This window comes from Morus notabilis, unplaced genomic scaffold, assembly GCF_000414095.1.
Source record: "Morus notabilis unplaced genomic scaffold, ASM41409v2 Scaffold2062, whole genome shotgun sequence".
Lineage (NCBI taxonomy): Eukaryota > Viridiplantae > Streptophyta > Magnoliopsida > Rosales > Moraceae > Morus > Morus notabilis.
The window spans coordinates 164,843-187,478 of NW_010364422.1; the positions used below are offsets into that span (position 1 = coordinate 164,843).

The 22,636-nt window shown below is 41.0% G+C and overlaps 2 protein-coding genes across 2 annotated transcripts in view; both read right to left on the reverse strand.

Annotated features, from left to right (window-relative positions):
- Positions 1-944: 944 nt before the first annotated feature.
- On the reverse strand, positions 945-4,991 carry LOC21390101. Its single transcript, XM_010106634.2, has 5 exons — positions 4,310-4,991; positions 3,722-3,839; positions 3,113-3,465; positions 2,552-2,650; positions 945-2,262 (listed from the first exon to the last, which is right to left on the reverse strand). The coding sequence occupies exons 1-5, from the start codon at positions 4,942-4,944 to the stop codon at positions 987-989; spliced, it is 2,481 nt and encodes an 826-aa protein (XP_010104936.1). The 5' UTR covers positions 4,945-4,991; the 3' UTR covers positions 945-986.
- A 1,046-nt stretch (positions 4,992-6,037) lies between these two features.
- Positions 6,038-22,636, reverse strand: part of LOC21390103 (DNA polymerase zeta catalytic subunit) — a 34,635-nt gene continuing 18,036 nt past the window's right edge. Inside the window, exons 13-24 of the mRNA XM_024171151.1 lie at positions 22,015-22,233; positions 21,879-21,929; positions 21,449-21,804; positions 21,072-21,214; positions 20,298-20,889; positions 9,269-9,415; positions 8,826-9,101; positions 8,492-8,599; positions 7,980-8,185; positions 7,476-7,779; positions 6,552-7,169; positions 6,038-6,453 (exon numbers count right to left, since the gene is read on the reverse strand). Coding sequence (XP_024026919.1) covers positions 6,280-6,453; positions 6,552-7,169; positions 7,476-7,779; positions 7,980-8,185; positions 8,492-8,599; positions 8,826-9,101; positions 9,269-9,415; positions 20,298-20,889; positions 21,072-21,214; positions 21,449-21,804; positions 21,879-21,929; positions 22,015-22,233 — 3,194 coding nt within the window. The 3' untranslated portion in view covers positions 6,038-6,279. The remainder of the gene's footprint in view (positions 6,454-6,551; positions 7,170-7,475; positions 7,780-7,979; positions 8,186-8,491; positions 8,600-8,825; positions 9,102-9,268; positions 9,416-20,297; positions 20,890-21,071; positions 21,215-21,448; positions 21,805-21,878; positions 21,930-22,014; positions 22,234-22,636) is intronic.

Consider the following 22,636-nt stretch of genomic DNA (forward strand, 5'->3'; position numbering starts at 1 on the left):
ATTTTCTCTCTCTTCAAGAGAATGTTTAGAATATGTTTTTTTTAGTAGTAGTGAAATTTTTAGAATATAGTTTCTTTCTTGAAAGTTTTATATAAAAGTTTGTTATTTCTCACCGTTTTTCAATTAAAGTATCTCATTTTAAATTTAATTAATCTATTATATAAATGACATGTCGTATTTCTGGTCTATAAACTACCCGTGTTAGAATACTTTGTCACGTTCGAGTGCATTTAAAACTCATTCTAAAATAATTTTATTTTTTTGTATGAAAATAGAAATGAAAACATTTTTAATCTCAGACAGAAATCATTTTAAAAATACATTTGGTAGTTTTATTAAGATATTATTTTCAGTATAAAAAAATCAATTAATATCTCTCTCTCCCTCTCTGTTCGAGAGAGGAGAAAACAAAAACAAAAAATAAAAAATAACTAAAAATCATTTTTCATTTCTCTCACATTTTACACTAAATCATCAAAAAATCATTTTCATTTTTATTTTTTATTTTTAATTATGACAAACGTCATTTCTCTCTCATTTTTATTTTTTATTTCTCAAAAAACGTAAAAAAAAAAAAAAAAAAAAAAACAAAAATAACTCCAAATGCACCATCATTTTCTGAAGTAACTCTTTTACTTTAGCTCCAGACAACACGGTCATCATCTTTTCCGTTTCTACTAAACTACTACTAGTAAAGACTTGAAAATAACTAAAGAGAACCCATTATTCGTATCGAAGAACATCTGATTTTCAATATCTGATTTTCATTTTTGTTAATTTCTTCTATTCATACCATAATACAAGATGACGCTAAAACCATTTTTCACAATACTCCGAACAAGTTGCAGCCAAAAAAATAATAATAATAATGATGAAAATTAAAAACTGAATGCAGAAAAATTAAAAACTTGATGCAAACTATCTACAAAAATTTTGAACCCTTTATTCCACTCTAATCCAAAACTGAATATGTCTCAAGTTTGAATCTATCTCTCTATAACACGTCTACTGTTCCTAAACTCGCCAAAATCTTTGTCGTCCTTGCCTCTGTCATATGAATTACGTCTTTCACCTTGGTGCTTCCCAAATCCTCCATTTCTAGGTCCCGTGAAATTCCCCATATCACCCCTTCTATCACCCATTCTCTGCCTATTATTGTTCCCTCTAAATCCTCTACCAGGATACCCTTTTGAAGATCCACCAAAATCATCATCATCATCTTCGAAAGAGTTCCGTCTACCGTTCTTCGTCCTGTTGGATGTGAATTTTGTGTCCCTGGTGAAGTTATAATTGCTCCGCCCTTTGGATTCTCTCCCTTTTCTATTGGATTCAGCTTTTCCCCCAAATCTACCCCTACAAGAGCGTGAATTGTCGTTTTCAGATTCTGAACCAGAAAATGGATCATCATTGGAGTTGAAACATCTTCTCTGGCGAGAATCATTAGCTTTGCCTCGCCTTGATCCAAAATTTTTACCTAGGTCGTCATCCATATCGGAGTAGAGCCCAAGTTCATCTTCAGAACCAAAGCTGAGACTCTTGGAAGGCCCTTTTGAACCAAATTTACCCCTATTTCTTGATCTAAAATCAGCAACGTGACTGGATTTCCACTTGGGATTAGCAGAAAGCTTGCTATCGGAATCTGAATCTAGTTCATCGTCATCAGATCCGGAGAACACTCTCCTTTTACGCATGACCTTGGGTTGCTTGTTGTAAGATGGGGATTTTGTTCTATGACGAGCATTATCCGACTCTATAATGTCTTCTGATTCAGAATGCCCTTCAAACTCAGAAAGATCGTTTGAAGATACCATAGGCACTGAACTTCTCTTACCAGTTTCTAACTCATAGTTGTCAATATCATCTTCTTCATCATCAAAATCATCAAAGCCAACACCGCGTCTACTAGTACATGCATCTGAATATTTCGCGTCATGGATCCTTGGCTCTCTGCTAGCTTTCTTAAAATCATATTCAGGCCTTCCAAAGTTTCCTCCTTTAGCTTCGTTATCTAAAGAAGTAGCTTCACCAATGACTGGAGAATCTGCATACTCAAAAGCAGCAACATCTGCCCCATCTGATTCATCGTCATCAAAGTCGAAATTCCATGCATTAGAAACCTCTGAACGCTTAGGCATTTTGTCCAACGTCATCCCAGGACCATGTTGCTTTTCTTGCATTCTGTTCTCCATGATTTCATCAGGTGGACGCTTGCAATCACAATGAAAACACACTGTGTTTCTCCGATAGTTTAAGAAGTTACACCTGCCAGACAATAGAACCAATGGCGAGGGTTTTTTATTTTATTTTTAGAGCTCCAGAAATATTTTACAACGGTGAAGAAGGCAAGCACAAAAAATCTTAAAGAGGTCAAGAGCAAACGTATATCAAGCAGCAAGAAATATCAGCTATCTAACAGAATATAACTAATCAACAGAGGAATGAATAAAGCCCATGGATGATAAAGCTTGAGACACACACACACATATAGCACTTTCACTAGCATTTAGTATGATTGTTCCTAAAACAAAAAGTACAGGGAATGAAATCTTACTGCGGGCATTCCCATTCGCCTGGAAGCAGCTGTCTTTTTGGACGTTTGGCATCACATTGCAGGCACACAGTGTTCTTCGCAAAATTCATGAAGTCACACCTGATAGAAAATTAACAATTTTAAGAAAATCTGAGCACAAAATTACAACTCTAAGCACAGCCTAGACTCTAGAGTAACAATATATAACACATCCATCCAATCCATCAAATGCAATTCAAGAAAGCAACTGATAGTACTGGCAAGTGGCAACATCTAGTATCACTAGGATGGCGGGTTATTATCTATCACCTATGTAAGCATGTATCAGAATAAATACATTTGGAGGTCTACTCTAATTAAAAGCATTACATCCTGATTGTAGATATTTCCAAGAATGTGTCCAGAATAATGTGTTATCCCGTTACAATATGACTGAGAGAAACAGCTATAAAAAATATTGCAAGTAAAAAGGTTTTCCACAGAAAAACTGAAGTGCACCCTTTGCAGTAGTCCATCCAACATGTTAATCACAAAAGACAAAGCATGGGACATTAGTGGGAAAAATGTGACAGAAGAACATACTTGGGGCATAGCCAATCTCCTTTTTTCATCTCAATGTCATCACGTCCAACACGTTTCCTTGGAGGTGGAGGTGGCTGTTTTACTTTTGGGGGAGGCTTTCTAATTATTGGAGGTGGAAGATTAGGATCTATTGGTACAGAGCTCAACTTGACAACCTCATGAAGCAATTTACGGACTACGGTCTTCACGGATTTCTGCTTCAGAAGGGATTGGTTCACTACTGATCCATTCAGCGGATCAAAACCAAATGCCAATAAAACACGCATAATGTCAATAGTCCGCGCCTCATCCTCTTTTAAGGTTAGGAGGTAAGCTCTTTCACAGGAATTCCTCAAACTGCAGGAACTACAAACCTGACACATGAATAAAAGTTAATAATGCAATAACCAGTACGCAAAAAATAAAACTTTGGAGGAAAGCAAAATTACCAAAGCAAAAAGAAACATAAAAAGATAAGGTAGAACCGTCAAAAGATAGTTATAGTTGCGAAAATTCAATCAACATGAAGGAAATTGTTAACAGATATTATTTTTAGTTTTGATCAAATTAACAGGAAAAGAGAATCAACTAGGAACATGACGCTGTCAAGTTTAATAAAACAGTACTCACATCTCCTTCATCAAGATGCACGTGTCTCCTCAACAATTTTGCAGAAAAAACCACTTTCTTGTCTGCACTTGGGCATCCGAAACCCACCAAATTCTGAATATCCTGTCTCGACAAGGACCTGAAATTAATTTTTCTGTCTCAGCACCTCCAGAACAAGCTGGCAGTTATTACAAGTTACAACATTGTCAACCCAGCAGACCAGCACATGAATTAGCAACATTGAACGAGAAAAACACCATACACTAGCCCTAGCAGAAAGAGGAAAAACAATGGAGGAAAACTAGAAACCCCATTATCTTACAATCAGAGCTAAAGTCTTAATTGTGGCATCAAATATACATATTCGAATTGCTTAATTGGATTTTCGACTTAAAGCTACAATTTTGATTTGGGTTAACTTCATGATTAGACTCCGAGTTCATAAAAATTGAGAATTTTTGTTAACAAAAAAAGTTTATGGACAAGAAAATGTTAGAAAGGACTAATGGGAACATTTTAGCAAGTTCAGCAGCTTGATTTCGCCCTAGTTTACTCGAGTAATCAGTCCGCAATTATCAAAACAATGAATTGAGAAACGGAACTACGAACCTCAAAATATCGAACCGGTCCTTTCCGAAATTGACGCAGGCGGTCTGAACAAGCTTGAAATTGCTGAAATCCAATCCACCAGCGTCGCCTCCAGCCCTAGAATCCTGATACCGGTGATCAAACCCCAAATCCTCGATCATTTTATCCTCGTCCTTCCTCCGATGATCGAAGTAGTTCTGCTGAACCAATCTCTCCATCAATTCAATCCACTCCGGCCATGGATGCACCAGCTCCACCTCGCTCCTGGCCTCAACTCCAAACGAAACCTCGGCCTCTCGAATTTCGGACTCCCGCACGACGACAACTGTGTTGGAATCGGTCGTATTCGAATTAGCGATCTCGCCATGTTTGGCGAGCTCCGATTCTACTGTCTCCGGTTGCTGCTGCTGCCGCCGGCGGGTCTCGGAGCGGTCTCTCTCGATTGCGTCGATTTGGTCGAAGACGAAGCTCAGGCGAGCCGAGAGCGTCGACGGCGGTGGGTTTGAGTCTGCGGAGGAGGAAGGCGAAGGTGTTGGGGAAGTTGAGAGGGGTTTGGTGGTGGTGGTGAGGAGGTGAAAGAGGGGAGGACGGTAGAGTTTAGGGGATGAGAGAGAAAGGCGTCGGAGGATGAGGAGCGAGAATGGAGAATGTGTCATTCGAGAGAGAGAGAGTGAGAGACTCTAGGCTTAACTTTGAGCTTAAACCTCCATGGAAGATGTGCAGGGAGGGAGAGGAGAAGAAAGGGTGGCTTAAACCCTAGAGTGGGCTTGATTTAGTAGACAGGAGATGGATAATGGGTTTTTGAACCATGGGCCTTTAGGCCCATTAGATAGTTAATGTTTGGTGAGACAGAGGAGATTGGAAAAGAAATGAATGACTCTTGATTTCATCCATTCAAATTTTTTTTCAGTTTTAAATTTTTACAGTTAAATTTTTTTAAAAATATCACATTTAATTTTTTTTATTACAATAAAAAACTCTAAAAAAATATCACATTTCAACTCGAATTAAAAACTCAAATTTACAAAATAAACGAGACCGAAATAGGTGCAAGACTCGTACTTTTTAGTCTCTTCAAATTTAGAGGAAAAGATGAAGAGAAAATAACTTTGACAAATAATTGAGGTTTGGATTATACTAGGTATTATCTTTGGTACACTATGGGATTAATTACTATGATAGGATAAAATTAATTCTCATATATATTTTATCCGAAAATAAACTTTATTTGTGAGACAGGAGATTTGGAAAAGAAATGAATGAATTTCATTCGTTCGAGTTTTTTTTTAATTTTAAATTTTTACAGTTAAAAATTTTTAAAAATTATCACATTTAATTTTTTCTATTACAATAAAAAATTTTAAAAAAATATTACATCTCAACTCGAATTAAAAATTCAAATTTACAAAGTAAACGACACTAAAATAGGTGCAAGACTCGTACTTTTTAGTCTCTTCAAATTTAGAGGAAAAGATGAAGAGAAAATAACTTTGACAAATAATTGAGGTTTGGATTATACTAGGTATTATCTTTGGTACACTATGGGATTAATTACTATGATAGGATAAAATTAATTCTCATATATATTTTATCCGAAAATAAACTTTATTTGGAATAAAAAATAAACACTGTTTAGATTAATGAGCATTGAGAAAGTGAAAAAGACTAGGAGGTAATAAAAGATTTTCGATTTTTCAGAGGAAGGTTATCCATTATCCCATATTTCAAAAACATTACTAATGCCCCAAATGAAAGGGAAGAATAATAGGAATCGACTATTCAAGACCTGTTAATATGGTACATTTTACAAGTACAACAATTATAACATTAACAGGAAGAGCAACTATGTACAACATGGGGTAGCTTAATAAGTATGCTTATATACACATTTATGCATGTAATTTCTGATTCTTGTACGTGTACACGGGCACAAAATAATCATTTTGTAACATGGCATCAGACAGCCTCAGGGCATGTTTTGTTGAGGCAATTTAAAACCATTCAACCATGCATTTTGGGTAGAGACCTTGATCAGCAGCAACAGCCGCAAGGCCTTGAAGTTCTTTCTGGACCTTGCACCTCTCATAGAACACAGGACAAGCAAGCGAAGTGCACTTTACACCACTTTCCACAAGCCAGTCTCCGCCACCACAATGTCGACATATCTGGCATCAGAAATGGCAGATGGGAAAACAGACGCAAAAATGTAATGTGGATGTACCGACTAATAATAATTTTTGGTTAAGTAGGTAATGTAACTTACAGCAGCAAGATGTTGCATCTCTCTCTCCAACTTTGAAGTTCTTCCAACAACGGCAGTTACAGCTGCAGTTTTGTTTTGGGAACATTGCTTGCAGAGATGGGTTGATGCATCGACCAACTCGCCACAAACTATACAATGTTTTGAGAGATAGTAATAATCAATTCGGGTTCGATGGGGGTTTGAAGTGAAGAGGGGGCGTTTGGAAAATGACTCCCGGACTGGTCGGGGCATTTCCAAGAACCACTTCTTCAAGTCGGCTCCAACAAGTCCAAACGCCCGCTGCAGCGCTGGGAGTATCTGCTTGTTGATGTAATACAGATCATTTAATCTGTAGGGTGAACCAACAGTCAAGAGTTCCAAGGGATCCACAACCATATCAACCAGACGAGCCCCCGGCTCCCCGTGTATGACGACATAAGGAACTCGTTCTCCATAACGTGGCTCCGCCCTTGGATCAGTTCTTATTGCTTTAGTGGCCACTATTGCAGCTGGTGGGAGTAATGAGGAATCCCTTGTACGGTAGGTGCCTAACCGAACTTCCTTCACAAAGACAAAATCCTGAAGAGACACCCTTCCTGACAGGATCCGCTTCCATTGACGCTGCAGATATGCTTTTACCTGTGAGAATAAGAAGATGGTCATAATTACATAGAGGCCAAGATTAAAAAGTTTAGTTACAAACCCCAAACAAATAGCACAAGGATCGTGATTTAGATCCCCGATAAAAGATTTTACAATCTCTTTCTAGAAAAATAAATACTTGCAAATATTAAGCAACCTCCCCAAACATTTTTCCAAAACCAGTTACACCAAGCTTTAAATTCTAACTAAAAAGATAGTATAGGTCAAATGATTAAAAAAAGAAGGCGTGTGTGTGCTTGTGTCCGTTTGCACATATGCATGTCAAGTAAAATGCGCTTGTACCTCAAAAATGTCCTGTTGTTCGAAAAAGAGTCTCAAAGACTGCTCCATTGTTTTGGAAACAGCCTCACATGTATCCCTGCGAACTGTCTCAATACCTTTAGCATCAAAAACAGGGTCCACTTGCTTAGGGCTTTCATAGCTATAACCAACATATCGCTTCTTAGTAAGGAGGAAGCACGGATGATAAACCTTTTCCATTTTAAGAGCAACTGGATTTGGACTCATTGCAGTGATTTCAGATGCAATCTCATTCCCAATTTTAAAAGCATCTTCAAGAGAACGTCCCTTTAGGAGTACAAACATACTGCACAAAATAAAGCTGGTCAACCTGAAAAGCTTGCACTCAAATACGAAAAAATAAAAAAGGTGAAATGATCGTAATGAAGAATATTTCACTACTCCTGAATCCGTTCAATACACCCTACAAAAGAGAAAAGTGATAAAAGAGTTCTTGGTATAGACTCTTCGGTCTTACCCCATTAATAATGAAAAGAAAATGCATACCTGTCAGTGTCGCCATAAATAACTTTGGCCTTCCACTTGTCATTAGCATTTACAAATGAAATAGCCTTTTTCAGTGTTCTACGACCACACTGAACAATACTATCTGCAAGCTCTGCACAAGGCATGCGACCACTAAACCCAGCAGCAGTATAACCATATGTAACATTTGCTATTAGTTTCAAAGCTAGCTGTCTTGCATTAAGAATCTGGAAAAAAAACAAAATGTAAATTTAATCTAAGTACATGAAGTGCACAATATAAGCCACTACTGAAACAATATTCCAATAGAATCCATCCGAGATGAAGTAAAATGGACACAATCATTTTACCAACCAACCTTGAGAATGTAGAGATCAGATTACATATACAGAAAGAAACCAAACAATAAATCGTATTTCAAACAAGAACAGATTGGAATACACATAGAGCAAACAAAGAAGTTGAGGAAAAGAGTTGAGAATCTAAGAATATATTAGTGCTACCAAAAATTTAATTCCTAAACATATACATACTCTGTGAAGAACTTGCTGTGAAGGAGACAACTTTTTCATTGCTTGTTTCACCATAATCCTAGTTGACAATATTTCCTCCAATAAGCGGGGTAATATACCTTTACGAACCTGTGTAACATTAATAAACATCAAGAGAGATAGAGAAACTGCTTCAGCGTTATCTAGAATATTTCAAAAATAAGATGGATATTCCCCATAAGCGTACCAAAACACAGTTCTAAAAAAGCAGAGAGAAAAGTTAAAAGAAAAAATGGTCGTCATAAAATATACATGCATTTTATTTGGCTGAAGCAATAAATTTAAAGGGGAAAGAGAGAGAAATGAGTAGAAGTACCTTTGAAGGTACGTACATAACACCATTAGGAGTAAGCAGTATTTGATCTTTTAACTTCCGCAGAATATCCGGATCTGGTGAAAATGGACTAACGCCGAGTGTATTTGCCTTTGAAGGGGCAATGTTCCCAAGGCATGTAGAATAGCACAGGTTGTACGCAATGATCATTGAGGGATAAAGAGACTGGAAATCCAAAACAACTACAGGGTCTGCATAAAAACCAGACTCTGGTTCCATTACAAGTGGCAGGCATTCCATTGCAGGTTGAGAAGCAACCTAGATAGCATAAATTTGAGGCACCGATCAGTCACTTACCAAATCACATGGCAATTAATTCATAAAGGTATTACTTCGTGCTTAATAAATCCCAAGGGGAAGAAGAGAAAATAAAAGATATCATATGCCACAATTTAGAAGACAGTGAGAGATGATGTAGCACAAACCTGATGATTCCCGGGAGAAATAGCTAGATAATTTTGTGTATGTGCCAATCTCAAGTACATGGACTCAACGCGATATTGTGAACCCCTTGAGAGAACTGAGAAAAAGTCAATGCCAAATACACGAGCAAGTTCTGATGTTCGATTTATCTGCAAAAGCACCCTCATGAATATAATCCAACTAAGAGTAGAAACATCATTTCCCTGACAAACTATTATGTAAAACAAAGACACATTAAGGATAGAGAGTCCTTAAAAGTGAAAGTTGTTGAAATCCCGAATCTAGTGCATAGAAATCAGTCTCCTGATTTAGGATAAATTGTTTCCTGATTTGTTTTTTAATTCAGCAGATCACTTTCCTGATTTCTAGGCCATAACTTTAGGAAAGTTGATTTTCATAATTGTATTATAAATAGGAGCCCTATGTACAGAATATTCATTCAATATAGAAAAACAGAAAGCAACGTTCCTGCTTTCATGATATCAGAGCCGAGGTTTTTCTAACCTTGGCAATCAATGGCGAGTTCAATGTCCTCGGAGACCACCGGCGAGACGACGACGGAGGTCACCAATACCATGACGTCGAATGGGTCCGAGAACTCCACATTCCAGTTCACGGTTGAGAAACTCAACGGGAAAAACTTTCTCGAATGGGCTCAATCGATCAAACTGGTGATTGATGGAAAAGGCAAATTGGGATATCTCACTGGTGAAACCAAGAAGCCATCCTCAACTTATGCCTCTCTTCAGAAGTGGAAATCAGAAAATTCGATGGTAACTGCGTGGCTGGTTAACTCAATGAAGCCTTCAATCGGTAAAACCTATATGTTCCTTCCAACAACAAAAGAGGTCTGGGATGCCGTGCGAGAGACATACTCTGATGTGGAGAATTCTTCCTAAATATTCGAGATTAAGACTTAGTTATGGCAGATGAGACAAGAAGAAAGGGAAGTCACTGAGTACTACACAAAGATGAAGACTCTTTGGCAGGAACTCAATATGAGCTATGAAGAAGAATGGGAATGCTCTGGAGACAGCGTGAGATTCAAAAAAGGCTGGAGAATGAAATAGTCTTCGAATTTCTAGCTGGACTCAACCAAGAATTAGACGAGGTGAGAGGAAGGATTCTTGGTAGGAGACCGTTGCCCTCAATCCGTGAAGTTTTTTCAGAGGTAAGACGAGAAGAAAACTGGCGCAAGGTGATGTTGAAACTCCCTGCCTCCTTTGTGCCGACTACCTCTGGAGCAAAAACATCCGCGCTGATGACAAAAAGGGGACCGAATGGACCAGGCCAAAAATCAGCAAAGGAAAAAACCCTAGTGGGAGCACTGCCACAAGACTGGTCACACAAAGGATACTTGCTGGGAATTGCACGGGAAACTGCCGAACTGGATGCCACGTCAGATGAACAAAAACTGAGGATATCAAGCCTCGGTTGATGATCAGAAGGAGAGGAAAATTGATGTCAGCAGCAGCGAGTCTCAAGCAAAAACTCCATTCAGTCAGGAACAGATGGAGCAGCTTTATAAAATGTTCTCAAACTTCCAATCTACTGGTCAGTCCTCCAATAATGTGTCTTCTGGTTCATTAGCCCACAGAGGTAATTTTTTAAAAGCCTTGAATACTATTTCTCAAAACAGAATTCCTTGGATTATCGATTATGGTGCATCTGATCATATGACCAGTAATTATCATATTTTTTCCACATACTCACCTTGAGCCGGCAACATCAAAGTAAAAATTGCAAATGGTTCCCTCTCGACGGTTGCAGGAAAAGGGATAGTAAAAATCTCCGATTCTGTAACCCTAGAATCTGTCCTTCATATCCCAAACTTATCTTGCAATTTGTTATCAATTAGTCAATTGACAAAAAATTCCAATTGTTGTGCTAAATTTTTCCCTTCTCACTGTGTTTTTCAAGGCCTGTCATCGGGGAGGACGATTGGCAGTGCTAAAGAATGTGAGGGACTCTACTACCTTGATAAGGCCAAGGCGAGGGGTCAGCTTCAAACTGCAATTTGCAATTCTGCATCTACTCTTAGGGATAGTGAAATAATGTTATGGCATTTTAGAATGGGTCATCCTAGTTTCCAGTACATGAAACACTTGTTTCCTTCTATTTTTTCCAATAAAAATATTTATGTTTTTTAGTGTGAAATTTGTTTGTTTGCTAAACATCAACGTACTTCATTTAAAAAATCAAAGTACCAACCTTCCAAACCATTCACTATGATTCACAGTGACCTATGGGGTCCTCGTATTCCTACTCGTACTCGCACAAAATGGTTTGTGACGTTTATTGATGATCATACTAGGGTTTGTTGGGTTTACCTCCTAAAAGACAAAACAGATGTCCGTGAAGTGTTCAAAAATTTCTACTCCATGGTCCAAATGCAATTTCAAACTAGAATTCAGATGTTGCGTACAAATAATGGAATAGAATACTTTAACTCTATCCTAGGAGATTTCCTAATGTCAAATGGCATTATTCACCAAAGTTCATGTGTCGACACTCCACAACAGAATGGAGTTGCCGAACGAAAAAACAAACACTTGGTGGAAGTGGCCCGAGCCTTAATGTTTACTGCCCATATGCCTAAAATGTTCTGGGGAGATGCTATCTTAACATCTGCCCATCTCATCAATACGATGCCTAGTCGGGTCCTTTCGTTTGAAACTCCACTTAATACTCTAAAGAAAGTCTTTTCCACCTCACGTCTACCCTCAAATTTACCTCTCAAAGTGTTCGGCTGTACTGCCTTTGTTCATGTTCACTCTCAAAATCGAAGTAAGTTGGATCCTAGAGCTTCTAAGTGTGTGTTCATTGGCTATTCTCCAAAACAAAAGGGCTACAAATGCTTTAATCCCTTTACAAAAAAGGTATTTGTTAGTCTTGATGTTACATTCTTTGAAAACACTCCTTTCTTCCAAAAAACTCCTCTTCAGGGGGAGATTTCTAATGAAGATCGTTTTGTGGATTTTGAACTTCTTCCTTCTAAGTCTATCTCAAACACAGAAAACACCACCCTTCTTCCTTCTCATTCCAATATGCCATATACAGAAGGACACTTGAACTCAAGGGGAGATGTGGAAAAGCAAAAGAACAGGGAGTTGCAAGTCTACTCGAGAAGGCCAAAGTCGAAAAAGCAAGACAACCTCACTTCCGAAGCACCAAGAGAGTCTAGCCCGGTGATAGATCCATGAAAGAATGAGCCAACCACAGAAAAAGGTATTTCCAATACTCCTGCAATTCCCGATATTGATCTTCCCATAGCTCACTGGAAAAAACCTCGTTCATGTACACTTCACCCCATCTCCAAGTTTGTGTCACAAAAGAACTTATCCACCAACTTTTGAGCTTTTGTCTCTAACCTCAATAGTACAGAAATTCCAAAGAATATACAGGAGGCACTAGCCGTTCCTGAGTGGAGAAACGCAGTCATGGAGGAAATCAAAGCATTGAAGAAAAATGAGACTTGGGAGGTAATGGAGCTACCAAGAGGGAAGAAACCAGTAGGATGCAAATGGGTGTTTACCCTCAAATACAAAGTTGATGGAACGAAAGAACGATACAAAGCTCGTCTCGTTGCCAAGGGCTTTACGCAAACTAATGGCATCGACTACACCGAGACATTCGCTCCTATGGCAAAACTAAATACAGTTAGGGTCCTCCTATCCTTGGCATCTAATTTGGATTGGCCCCTGCAGCAACTCGACATAAAGAATGCTTTCTTAAACGGCGAATTAGAAGAGGAAGTCTACATGGAAATGCCTCCAGGATTCAGTAAAGGACAGGAAGATGATAGGAACCTGGAAATCTTTCAAAGATAAACAACACAGAATGCAAAGATCTAACACTGAATAACCAGAAAAAGGGGTTCTGGCTCCTTTTATTACTGAATCACTTTCATTTCCAGCATTACATAGAGACTTCGTCGGATATCTTAGAGAATTAGTCTAGAGAAATACCAGGAAAAAGACTGAGGGGTTTCGAGGACCCTCTACCTCCCAAATTCAGCTCAACGCTCTAACAAATTCCGCTCCCCCTCTCCTACCCCTCTACTCTCCCTTATAACCTCTCTGAGTCGACTATTCTAACAGATTCCTCTAACAAACTTCGCCACCTCAGCACTACCCTCCACTGCCTCGGTCTCTACGCTCACATTCCCTCTTTTACCCTTTCTAGAATAGGTAAACTTAATAGGAGGCCTAGGCGGGGACCTATCCATACACCCCCACATCTTCTACCACAGAAGGACCGGTGGGTGGGACTGATGGGGCCTCCTGGAAACGGAGTAAAGTAGGCGGGCTACGGCCATAAACAACTTGAAACGGTGTTTGGGCGGTCAATGCGTTATAGGTGGTGTTAAACCAAAATTCTGCCCAAGGTAAGAACTGCACCCACCCTTTCGGTTTGTCAAAGGAAAAACATCGCAAGTAACTCTCGAGACAACGGTTAACGACCTCGGTTTGGCCGTCCGATTTGGGGTGATAGGAAGAGCTGGTGTGCAGCTGAGTGCCTTGTTGCTTGAAAAGATCCCGCCAAAACAAGCTCATGAAGACTAGATCGCGATCACTCACTATGGAGCGAGGCACCCCATGTAAGCGCACAATTTCCTGGATGAAGACCTCTGCCACATGCTTGGCGGTAATGGGATGGGCAATCGGGCAGAAATGAGCATACTTAGAAAGGCGGTCCACCACCACAAGGATCGTGTCAATACCCTTACCGCGGCAACCCCGCAATAAAATCCATGGAGATGTCGTCCCAAACTTTGTCCGGAATAGGGAGGGGTTGTAGTAAGCCTGCTGGAGAAAGAGCCTCATATTTGGACTTCTGGCAAATTTCACAGTGAGTGACATAGTCCTGGATAGCCTTCTTCATACCCGGCCAGAAAACATTGGCAGCAATGCGCTTAATAGGTGCGAAGAAACCCTAAGTGGCCACCAATGACCGAGTCATGGAATTCCTGTAACAACAGCGAGATCCAAGGAGAGTGTTAAGGCAACACCAGGCGGCCACAGAAACAAAGGAGACCATTCTGTAGGTGGTACCCTGAGGGGACTTCCTGTTGCGACTGTAGTGACGAGATCAATCGAGCACAAGTAGTGTCGGCGAGCTGCTCATTGCGTAACTTCTCCAAATCAATGAGTTTCGGCATGGAGAAGGCCATTAATGTTGGGGTGGAATCCCCATCGCGGCGGGATAGGCATCCGCTACCCGGTTGGCCGCCCCTGGTTTATACTGGACTTCAAAATCGTGTCCCATCAATTTTGAAATCCAGCAGAGTTGCTCCGGCGGAAGAAGGCGCTGATCAAGTAAGAAACGCAAGCTTTGTTGGTTCGTTCGGACCACGAAATGGCGGTCGAGAAGATAATGGTGCCACTTCTGGACCGCTAGGACAACGGCCATGAGCTCGCGCTCATAGACGGATTTCAGCCGCGAAAAGGGCGACAGCACCTTGCTGAAGTAGGCTATGGGATGCCCTTCCTGTAGTAGAATAGCCCCTAAACCGGTACCCAATGTGTCCGTCTCCACTACAAATGTTCTGGAGAAATCGGGCATGGCCAAGACCGGCAGTGTGGACATGGTTGCCTTTAACCCCTCAAAGGTGTGGGAGGCTGCCTCTGTCCAATTGAAGGCGCCCTTCTTAAGTAGGTCAGTTAATGGCCGAGCAAGAGTGCCGTAGCCCCGTACAAACTGTCGATAATAACCGGTGAGACCAAGAAATCCCCGGATGGCTCGTACATTCTTGGGCTCCAGCCACCCGCGAATTGCGATCAACTTGGCTGGGTCAGCCGAAACCCCATCCTTGGAGATGATGTGCCCGAGGTACTCCAGTTGTGGCTGCCCGAATACACACTTTTTCCTGTTAGCGAAAAGTTGCTCTTTCTGCAGAATCTCCAAAACAATAGTGAGGTGAGTCCTATGTTCCTCCCAAGAACGACTATCAACTACTATGTCATCAAAGAAAACAAGGACAAACTTACGCAAGTGAGGACGGAACACTGTGTTCATTAAAGACTAAAATGTCGCTGGTGCGTTTGTCAATCCAAATGGCATGACGAGAAATTCGTAATGCCCGTCATGTGTTCGGAAAGCCGTTTTCTCCACGTTGCCTTCGTGAACCCGGATTTGGTGATCGCCTGCCTTCAAGTCCAGCTTTGTAAATACTGTGCCCCGTGCAATTCATCCAGAAGCTTGTCGATAATTGGAATGGGAAATTTTTCAGGGACAGTGACTTGGTTTAGGGCTCGGTAGTCTACACAGAACCTCCAACTACCATCTCGTTTCTTAACTAACAGAACCAGACTGGAATACGGACTGCTACTAGGCCGGATTATGCCTGCAGAAAGCATTTCTGCCACCAATCGTTCAATCTCTCCCCCCGCCCGCAGCACGATATGGTGGTCTGCCGCTCGGTGGGGTGGCAGCCCAGTCGGAGAGGCGAACACCTCCTCGAAGCGGTGCAAAACTCCGACCAGCTCCAGTGGAATTGGCAGCTCCTGGACTTCCTCCTCTCTAGCCGCAACTGCACTCAACTCAAGTAAGACACCAAATTGCATCGGAGAAAACTGCCGCGACAAGGCTCGGAAACTTACCAGGGAACAACTCAAGGATGGATCGCCCTAGGGTCGGCAATATGAGTCATGACACGACAACACGACTCGAAAACGACATGAATTTTGCGGGTTCGGATTGAGAAAAAAGAGGTTCGGGTCAGAATCGGGTCGACCTGAAATTGACACGAAAAACACAGGTCAATTTCGGGTTGGACCCGCCTAACCCGAACACGACACGAAACTCGTAAAAAACTAAAAAATACATATATTTTGCATTTCATATTTTAAATTTTATTATGAACTTATGATATCATGATAGTTATACTCCAAATCTTATACTATTATTTGCTTAATTTCAATGGATGTTATTGTAATTTAGTGTGTTATGAATTTTAAGTTATTTCTAATATGAAAAAAACTAAATAAAAGTATACAATTTTCGTGTCAATTTCGGATTCACAGGTCAATTTCGTGTCACGGGTCATTTTCGGGTCGTGTCGTGTCAACTCGTAAAGTGGTCGTGTCGTGTTCGTGTTGCGGTTTTTAAAAAATTTCATGTCACGGGTCGTGTTCGAGTTGATTGCAAATTTAAAAAAAAAAAAAACAATCAAAACACGACACGTGACACGAATTGCCACCCCTAGGTCGCCCTTCCAACAAACCCAACCAGCCTTGGCAAGGAATTCCATAGTATACTTGGACCAATCCGCTCGGACCTCGCCTAGAGTCCGAAGCCACGTTACCCCCAAGACCACGTCGGCACTGCCGAGCTCGAAGGGGAAAAAATCCTCCACAACACAAAAGCCCTGTACCCACAGACGTACCTCCTTGCACACCCCTTGCTGCCGAAAACTCATCCCATTCCCTACTTGGACCCCAAAGCTCCTGGTCGCGGTGCACGGTAAGGCCAACTCCTCCACCACCTTTGTGGACAGAAAACTGTGGGATGCCCAACTGTCAATAAGAACTACCACCTCACGTGATCCCAGCCGCCCTCGTACCTTCATCGTGTTAGATGAAGTGAAACCCAACAAGGAGTTGAAAGACAAGTCTGCCGCCTCGTTCGGATTTCCGACCATTTGCTCTGCCTCCTCATCCTTCGTCCCGTCGGTCTCCGACTCCTCCCCTGCCACCAATAGGACCTGAAGCTGTCGGTTCTTGCATCGGTGACCAGGCCCAAATTTCTCGTCACACCGATAACACAGTCCTTTGGCCCGCCGTGCGAGGATCTCCTCGTCAGAAAGTCGAAGATCCCGGTTCGACGCCGCCACTTGAGCAATAGCCGAGTCTGACTTTGTTCGTGGGAAGGTTTCCCGAATCCCTATGGGTATTGGATTGAAGGAAGCTCTCAGAAGGGGAAGAGTGAACCTTGGGCTGTTCAGTAAATGAATGTCCCCGTACCAGGCCTTCTTGTCTCCATCCCCGGCCCATTTTCAATTTTCTGAACTTTTCTTGGGCCTCATTCCTATCTTCAATTTGTTGGGCCACATCCATTACCTCTTGTAGGTTAATGGGCCTATGTAGTTTCACCCCGGCCCGTATGTCTTCCCTCAGCCCATTGAGGAAGGCTCCCCTGAAGATTGACTCTGGCACTCTTCTCAAAGCTGCCGCCAGTGTCTCAAAAGCATCGCAAAACTCCGCCACCGTCCCCCCCTGCTTCAAGGACATCAACCTCTCGGTTAGGTCACCTTTTCTAGCTCGGCTAAAACGATGTAGTAGGGCAGCTTGGAAATCCCTCCACCCAGCAAAGCGCTCCTGAGTCTCCGCCCATTGGAACCACCCCAGAGCTCGTCCTTCTAAGCACACGGACGCTGCCAAGACTCTCTCCTCCTCGTCTACGTCGTTGATCATAAAGTACCTCTCCGCCCTGAACAGCCATCCATACAGGTCCTCACCATGGAAGATCGGAAGCTCCAGCTTCTTTCCCCGATGTTCTACCCTTCCTTGCCGTACCGGCGACTCTAGCCTGAACACGCGCCCTCGGTCCCTGTCCCTGGCCCCCTGCCTGGGTTCAGGGGCGCGATCTCCCCCGAGGTGCTGCCCCAGGAGCGCCTCCATGCGCTGCACAGCATCTTGAACTTGACCCACCTGATCCGTGAGGACCGTCATGTCTTCCTGCAACCTTGGTACTGGGTCAACCATCGCTCCCATAAGCGCACCGTCTTGCCGAGATGATCCAAGCGCCGTTCCACTGTTTCCTCACGATTCTCAGGTCGGGGTTCCACCGGTCGATTCGCCATGGATCGTTCGCTCTGATACCAAGCTGATAGGAACCTGGAAATCTTTCAAAGATAAACAACACAGAATGCAAGGATCTAACACTGAATAACCAGAAAAAGGGGTTCTGGCTCCTTTTATTACTGAATCACTTTCATTTCCAGCATTACATAGAGACTTCCTCGGATATCTTAGAGAATTAGTCTAGAGAAATACAAGGAAAAAGACTGAGGGGTTTCGAGGACCCTCTACCTCCTAAATTCAGCTCAAAGCTCTAACAAATTCCACACCCCCTCTCCTACCCCTCTACTCTCCCTTATAACCTCTCTGCGCCGACTATTCTAACAGATTCCTCTAATAAACTTCTCCACCTTAGCACTGCCCTCCACTGCCTCGATCTCTATGCTCACATTCCCTCTTTTACCCTTTCTAGAATAGGTAAACTTAATAAGAGGCCTAGGCAGGGACCTATCAGAAGACAAGCGAGTGTGTAAACTCAAGAGGTCACTTTATGGTCTCAAGCAGTCCCCAAGAGCATGGTTCGACAAGTTTGCCAGGGTGATAAGGAACCAAGGATATCTACAGGGGCAATCAAATCATATTATGTTCTACAAACAAGCCAAAGATGGGAAGAAGACAATCCTAATAGTCTATGTTGATGATATAATCCTTACCGGTGATAATGAAGCAGAAATGGAAAGGTTAAAGAGTATTCTCGCCACAGAATTTGAAGTTAAAGATTTTGGGCAAATGAGGTATTTCTTGAGAATGGAAGTTGCTAGATCAAAGAAAGGAATCAGTGTCTCCCAAAGGAAATATGTCATTGATCTTCTCACGGAGACCGGTATGCTTGGATGCAAACCAAGTGACACTCCGATTGAAGCTGGAAAGAAGGCTGAAGATGCTGGAAAGTTAGTTGACATAGACAGATATCAGAGACTAGTAGGCAAGCTAATATACTTGTCTAATACCAGACCGGACATTGCATTTGCAGTGAGTGTGGTAAGCCAACACATGCACTCACCAAAGGAGGCTCACCTAGAGGCAGTCTACAAGATACTCAGATATCTCAAAGGTTCACCTGGCAGAGATCTATTCTTTAAAAAGGCGGACTGCAAAGGTATAGAAGTCTATACAGATGCAGATTGGGCAGGTTCAATTGAAGACAGAAAATCCACTTCGGGGTAATTGTACTTTTGCATGGGGGAATCTAGTAACCTGGAGAAGCAAAAAGCAAAATGTGGTGGCTCGAAGCAGTGCCGAAGCTGAGTTTAGAGCAGTTGCTCAAGGAATATGTGAATCACTATGGTTGGGGAAACTCCTAGAAGAACTCCAAGTCACAGTAGAATTCCCAATCAAACTCTACTGTGATAACATAGCAGCAATTAACATCTCTCTTAATCCAGTCCAACATGACAGAACCAAGCATGTTGAAGTGGATAGACATTTCATCAAAGAGAAGGTGGAAAAGGGGATCATCTCCATGACCTATGTTCCTACTCAAGATCAGACGGCAGACATCTTCACCAAAGGGCTTGCAAGACAAAAATTCGATGATTTCATATATGATCCAACTTGAGGGGGAGTGTTGAAATCCCGAATCTAGTGCATAGAAATTAGTTTCCTGATTTAGGATAAATTGTTTCCTGATTTGTTTTTTAATTCAGCTAATCACTTTCCTGATTTCGCCCATAACTTTAGGAAAGTTGATTTTCATAATTGTATTATAAATAGGAGCCCTATGTACAGCATATTCATTCAATATAGAAAAACAGAAAGCAACGTTCCTGCTTTCAAAAGTTCCTCGGAATTAACAACGAAAAAAAAAAGGACCAAGGCCACAGATATGCATGTAATGGGGAAAAATGGGAGGAACTTATACCTGATCGTATCATCCCTCTAAACATTCTCCATTACCAACTAAAGGAAGACACAAATTAATGCTATCTATAGGCATCACCATCCCCTCCAAAATAATAATAATGATAAAAACAAATAAAAAAAGAAGTATAGGTCACCGAATTGATAATGCGAAAAAAACAAATACGTTTAACAAAGTGAAGTATCCACTCAATTCTCCCATCCTCCCATCCTGGTACCAAGTCAACAGAGAAGGAATTTGATAGGGTGGAATTGACTAATTCTTCTTCTTTTTCTTTCTTTCTTTCTTTTTTTATTAAGATGAAAAAAATCCATTTGTTGAACTATTAATTCAAATACAAAGAAGATAGGCTGAGACATCCTTTCTTACCATATCAAGTTGGTTCAATATCTCAAGGTTCAACTTGGCTCTCTCAGTCACATATTCAATACATCGATATCTTGCTCGGTCAGGACCACTGGAAAACCATCTGTTTAGCACCTTATAAGAAATATATGGGATTTTTCTCCTCAATACAGCCTCAGCAACTGCTTCAATTGTATACATATTAAGCTTAAGTTCTCCACGCATCAGTCGCCAAACATTAAGGACAATTCTACCACCAACATGAACACCACTACCATGAGTCCGTCCCCATTCATCCTCAATTATTGCATCTTCTAATACAACAGGATCAGCAATTACTGAGTCAGGAATTACATTATCTAGAACTCCTTTCTCAGGAATTTCTGAATCTCCAGCAGCAATCTTAGTTTCACATGGTGTCCGAGATATGCTGTTAAGTAAACCTATACCAAGATACGAAGCCCGTTCCGCCAGAAAACCAAGTGAACCTCCCTGAACATCCCAACCCATCAAAATATCTGGGTCAAGTGAACATACAAACTTAATAAAGTGATCAAACAAGTACTTCTCCTCATAAAAAATCAACAGAGTGCAGCCAGTAATTCCGTCGAGATTCCTGCAAGTGGATAGAAATAAACATCAGAGGCAATTCAAATCTAATCTTCAGTACTGGTGTTAGAATATATCCTTCTAGTTATTGAGTCATTATTAGCCAATCGATCCTTAATGCTTGTAATGTAACCCACGCGAATCCACTTATTCTCAAATGCCCACACAAAATAGACATAGAATCCATACCTCTGACAATTTTCAGCTTTACTGTGCAAAAGCACATGGAGTTCAACATCAAAATCACTGTCATTATGAACAGCAAGAGTTATTACATTGACGGCATCAAACCGAGGATCAGGCAGAAGATCTCCTCTTGATGCTACTTGAACCTATTACCAATGTCACATTCAAATTGGATCAATGTCATGCATGAATTCTACTGGCCAAAATTCTGGAGGAGACTATAAACGTTAATAACAAGAATAAACGACATTGGATGAACAAAGATAATAAAGTTCTGACTAACATGATCTATGGTGAACATATCAAATATGGGACCAAAGTTCTTTCATGTTATTCTAATTTGCAACAACTCCAATGTAGTAAAGTACAACTAAACACACCTCTATGCTTAACAGCGTCAGTTGCTGTCCAGCACCAACACTTGCAGGGTCTCGGAATCCAATTTGACTAAGAGGCGTAGGCTTGGATCTCCCACCTGGCCCTGAAATCTGAGAAATATCTAGCGAACAATCAGAATATGCTTTAACTTTTGCAGAATTTCCTTCCCTCTGCACCATAGCCGTCTCCTCATTACAAGCAAGGGTCCTTATGGTATCGACGTTGTTAGTGTCACAATTATCTTGTGGCCCTTGTGCCTTCATATATGGTTGATGAGATATAGAACCAGATCCAGTAGACGCCTTGTTGTAATCATCGGGTGAAGAACTTGGTGAACAATTTGGAGTACTAGAAGTTCCTGTAGTTTCTTACAATTGCCTGATAAAGAGTTCCTAATTTAAGACTAAAACAAGAAAGCACTGAAATGTTTACCTTTGTGAGATGTAGGCTTCCTCAATTTTGTATTTTCCTCCACTGAAGTACCTAGAAGTCCAAAACAAAAAACTAGATTTATATTCCGAAAACTAATGCCCAAACATCGCAACTTAAGTATAGTTTTTTTTTTTACCAATTGACAGCCATCTTTTCACATTTTTAGATGAAGGGGGCGAAACTAGAGGTGTTAACAAATACGAGTATGAGCCATCATTTTGATAGTGTGCGGGGACACCAACAGCAGCTTCATGTTCCGAAGTAGATTCATTAACTGTAATGCACTTGGTCTGAATTTCTGCCTCTCCTTGACAGTCTTCCATAAAGAATGGCAGAAAATCATCCAAAGCTCTCCCTTAATCAGAGGAAAATTTTTCATCAACATTGACTATGAAAAGACAATCAGAATGAGATGAATATAAAAAAAAATCCCAAGAAAAAGACCCTCAAAAACTTGAATTTCTTTAACCAAATAACACTTGAAGTAGAAGGAAGCAAAGAATCAATAAAGCAGCAGTTGTAGAATCCAAAATCTGACGAATTCATTCTTAAATTCAGAGAAAATTCACAAAATACATTAGCAAAGTCTCATAAAATTGTCATAATCATTAAAAGTTACAAACTCACACTCTTCTAATTCTTCATAGTCAAGATGTATCACGTAACCCATAGTTTCTACATCTAACAAATAGGTGATACCATGTGTCATTACATCATTTTCTAAATAGTACATAGAGCCCCAACGTAGACACTCTTGC

Bases quoted from the DNA above. Each gene is read 5' to 3' on its own strand.
- LOC21390101 (XM_010106634.2), bottom strand. From the start codon at position 4,944: ATGACACATTCTCCATTCTCGCTCCTCATCCTCCGACGCCTTTCTCTC. The intron at 3,466-3,721 runs GTGAGTACTGTT...TTCATGTGTCAG, and splicing joins TGCATCTTGATGAAGGAGAT to GTTTGTAGTTCCTGCAGTTT. The intron at 2,263-2,551 runs GTAAGATTTCAT...ATTGTCTGGCAG, and splicing joins GGCGAATGGGAATGCCCGCA to GTGTAACTTCTTAAACTATC.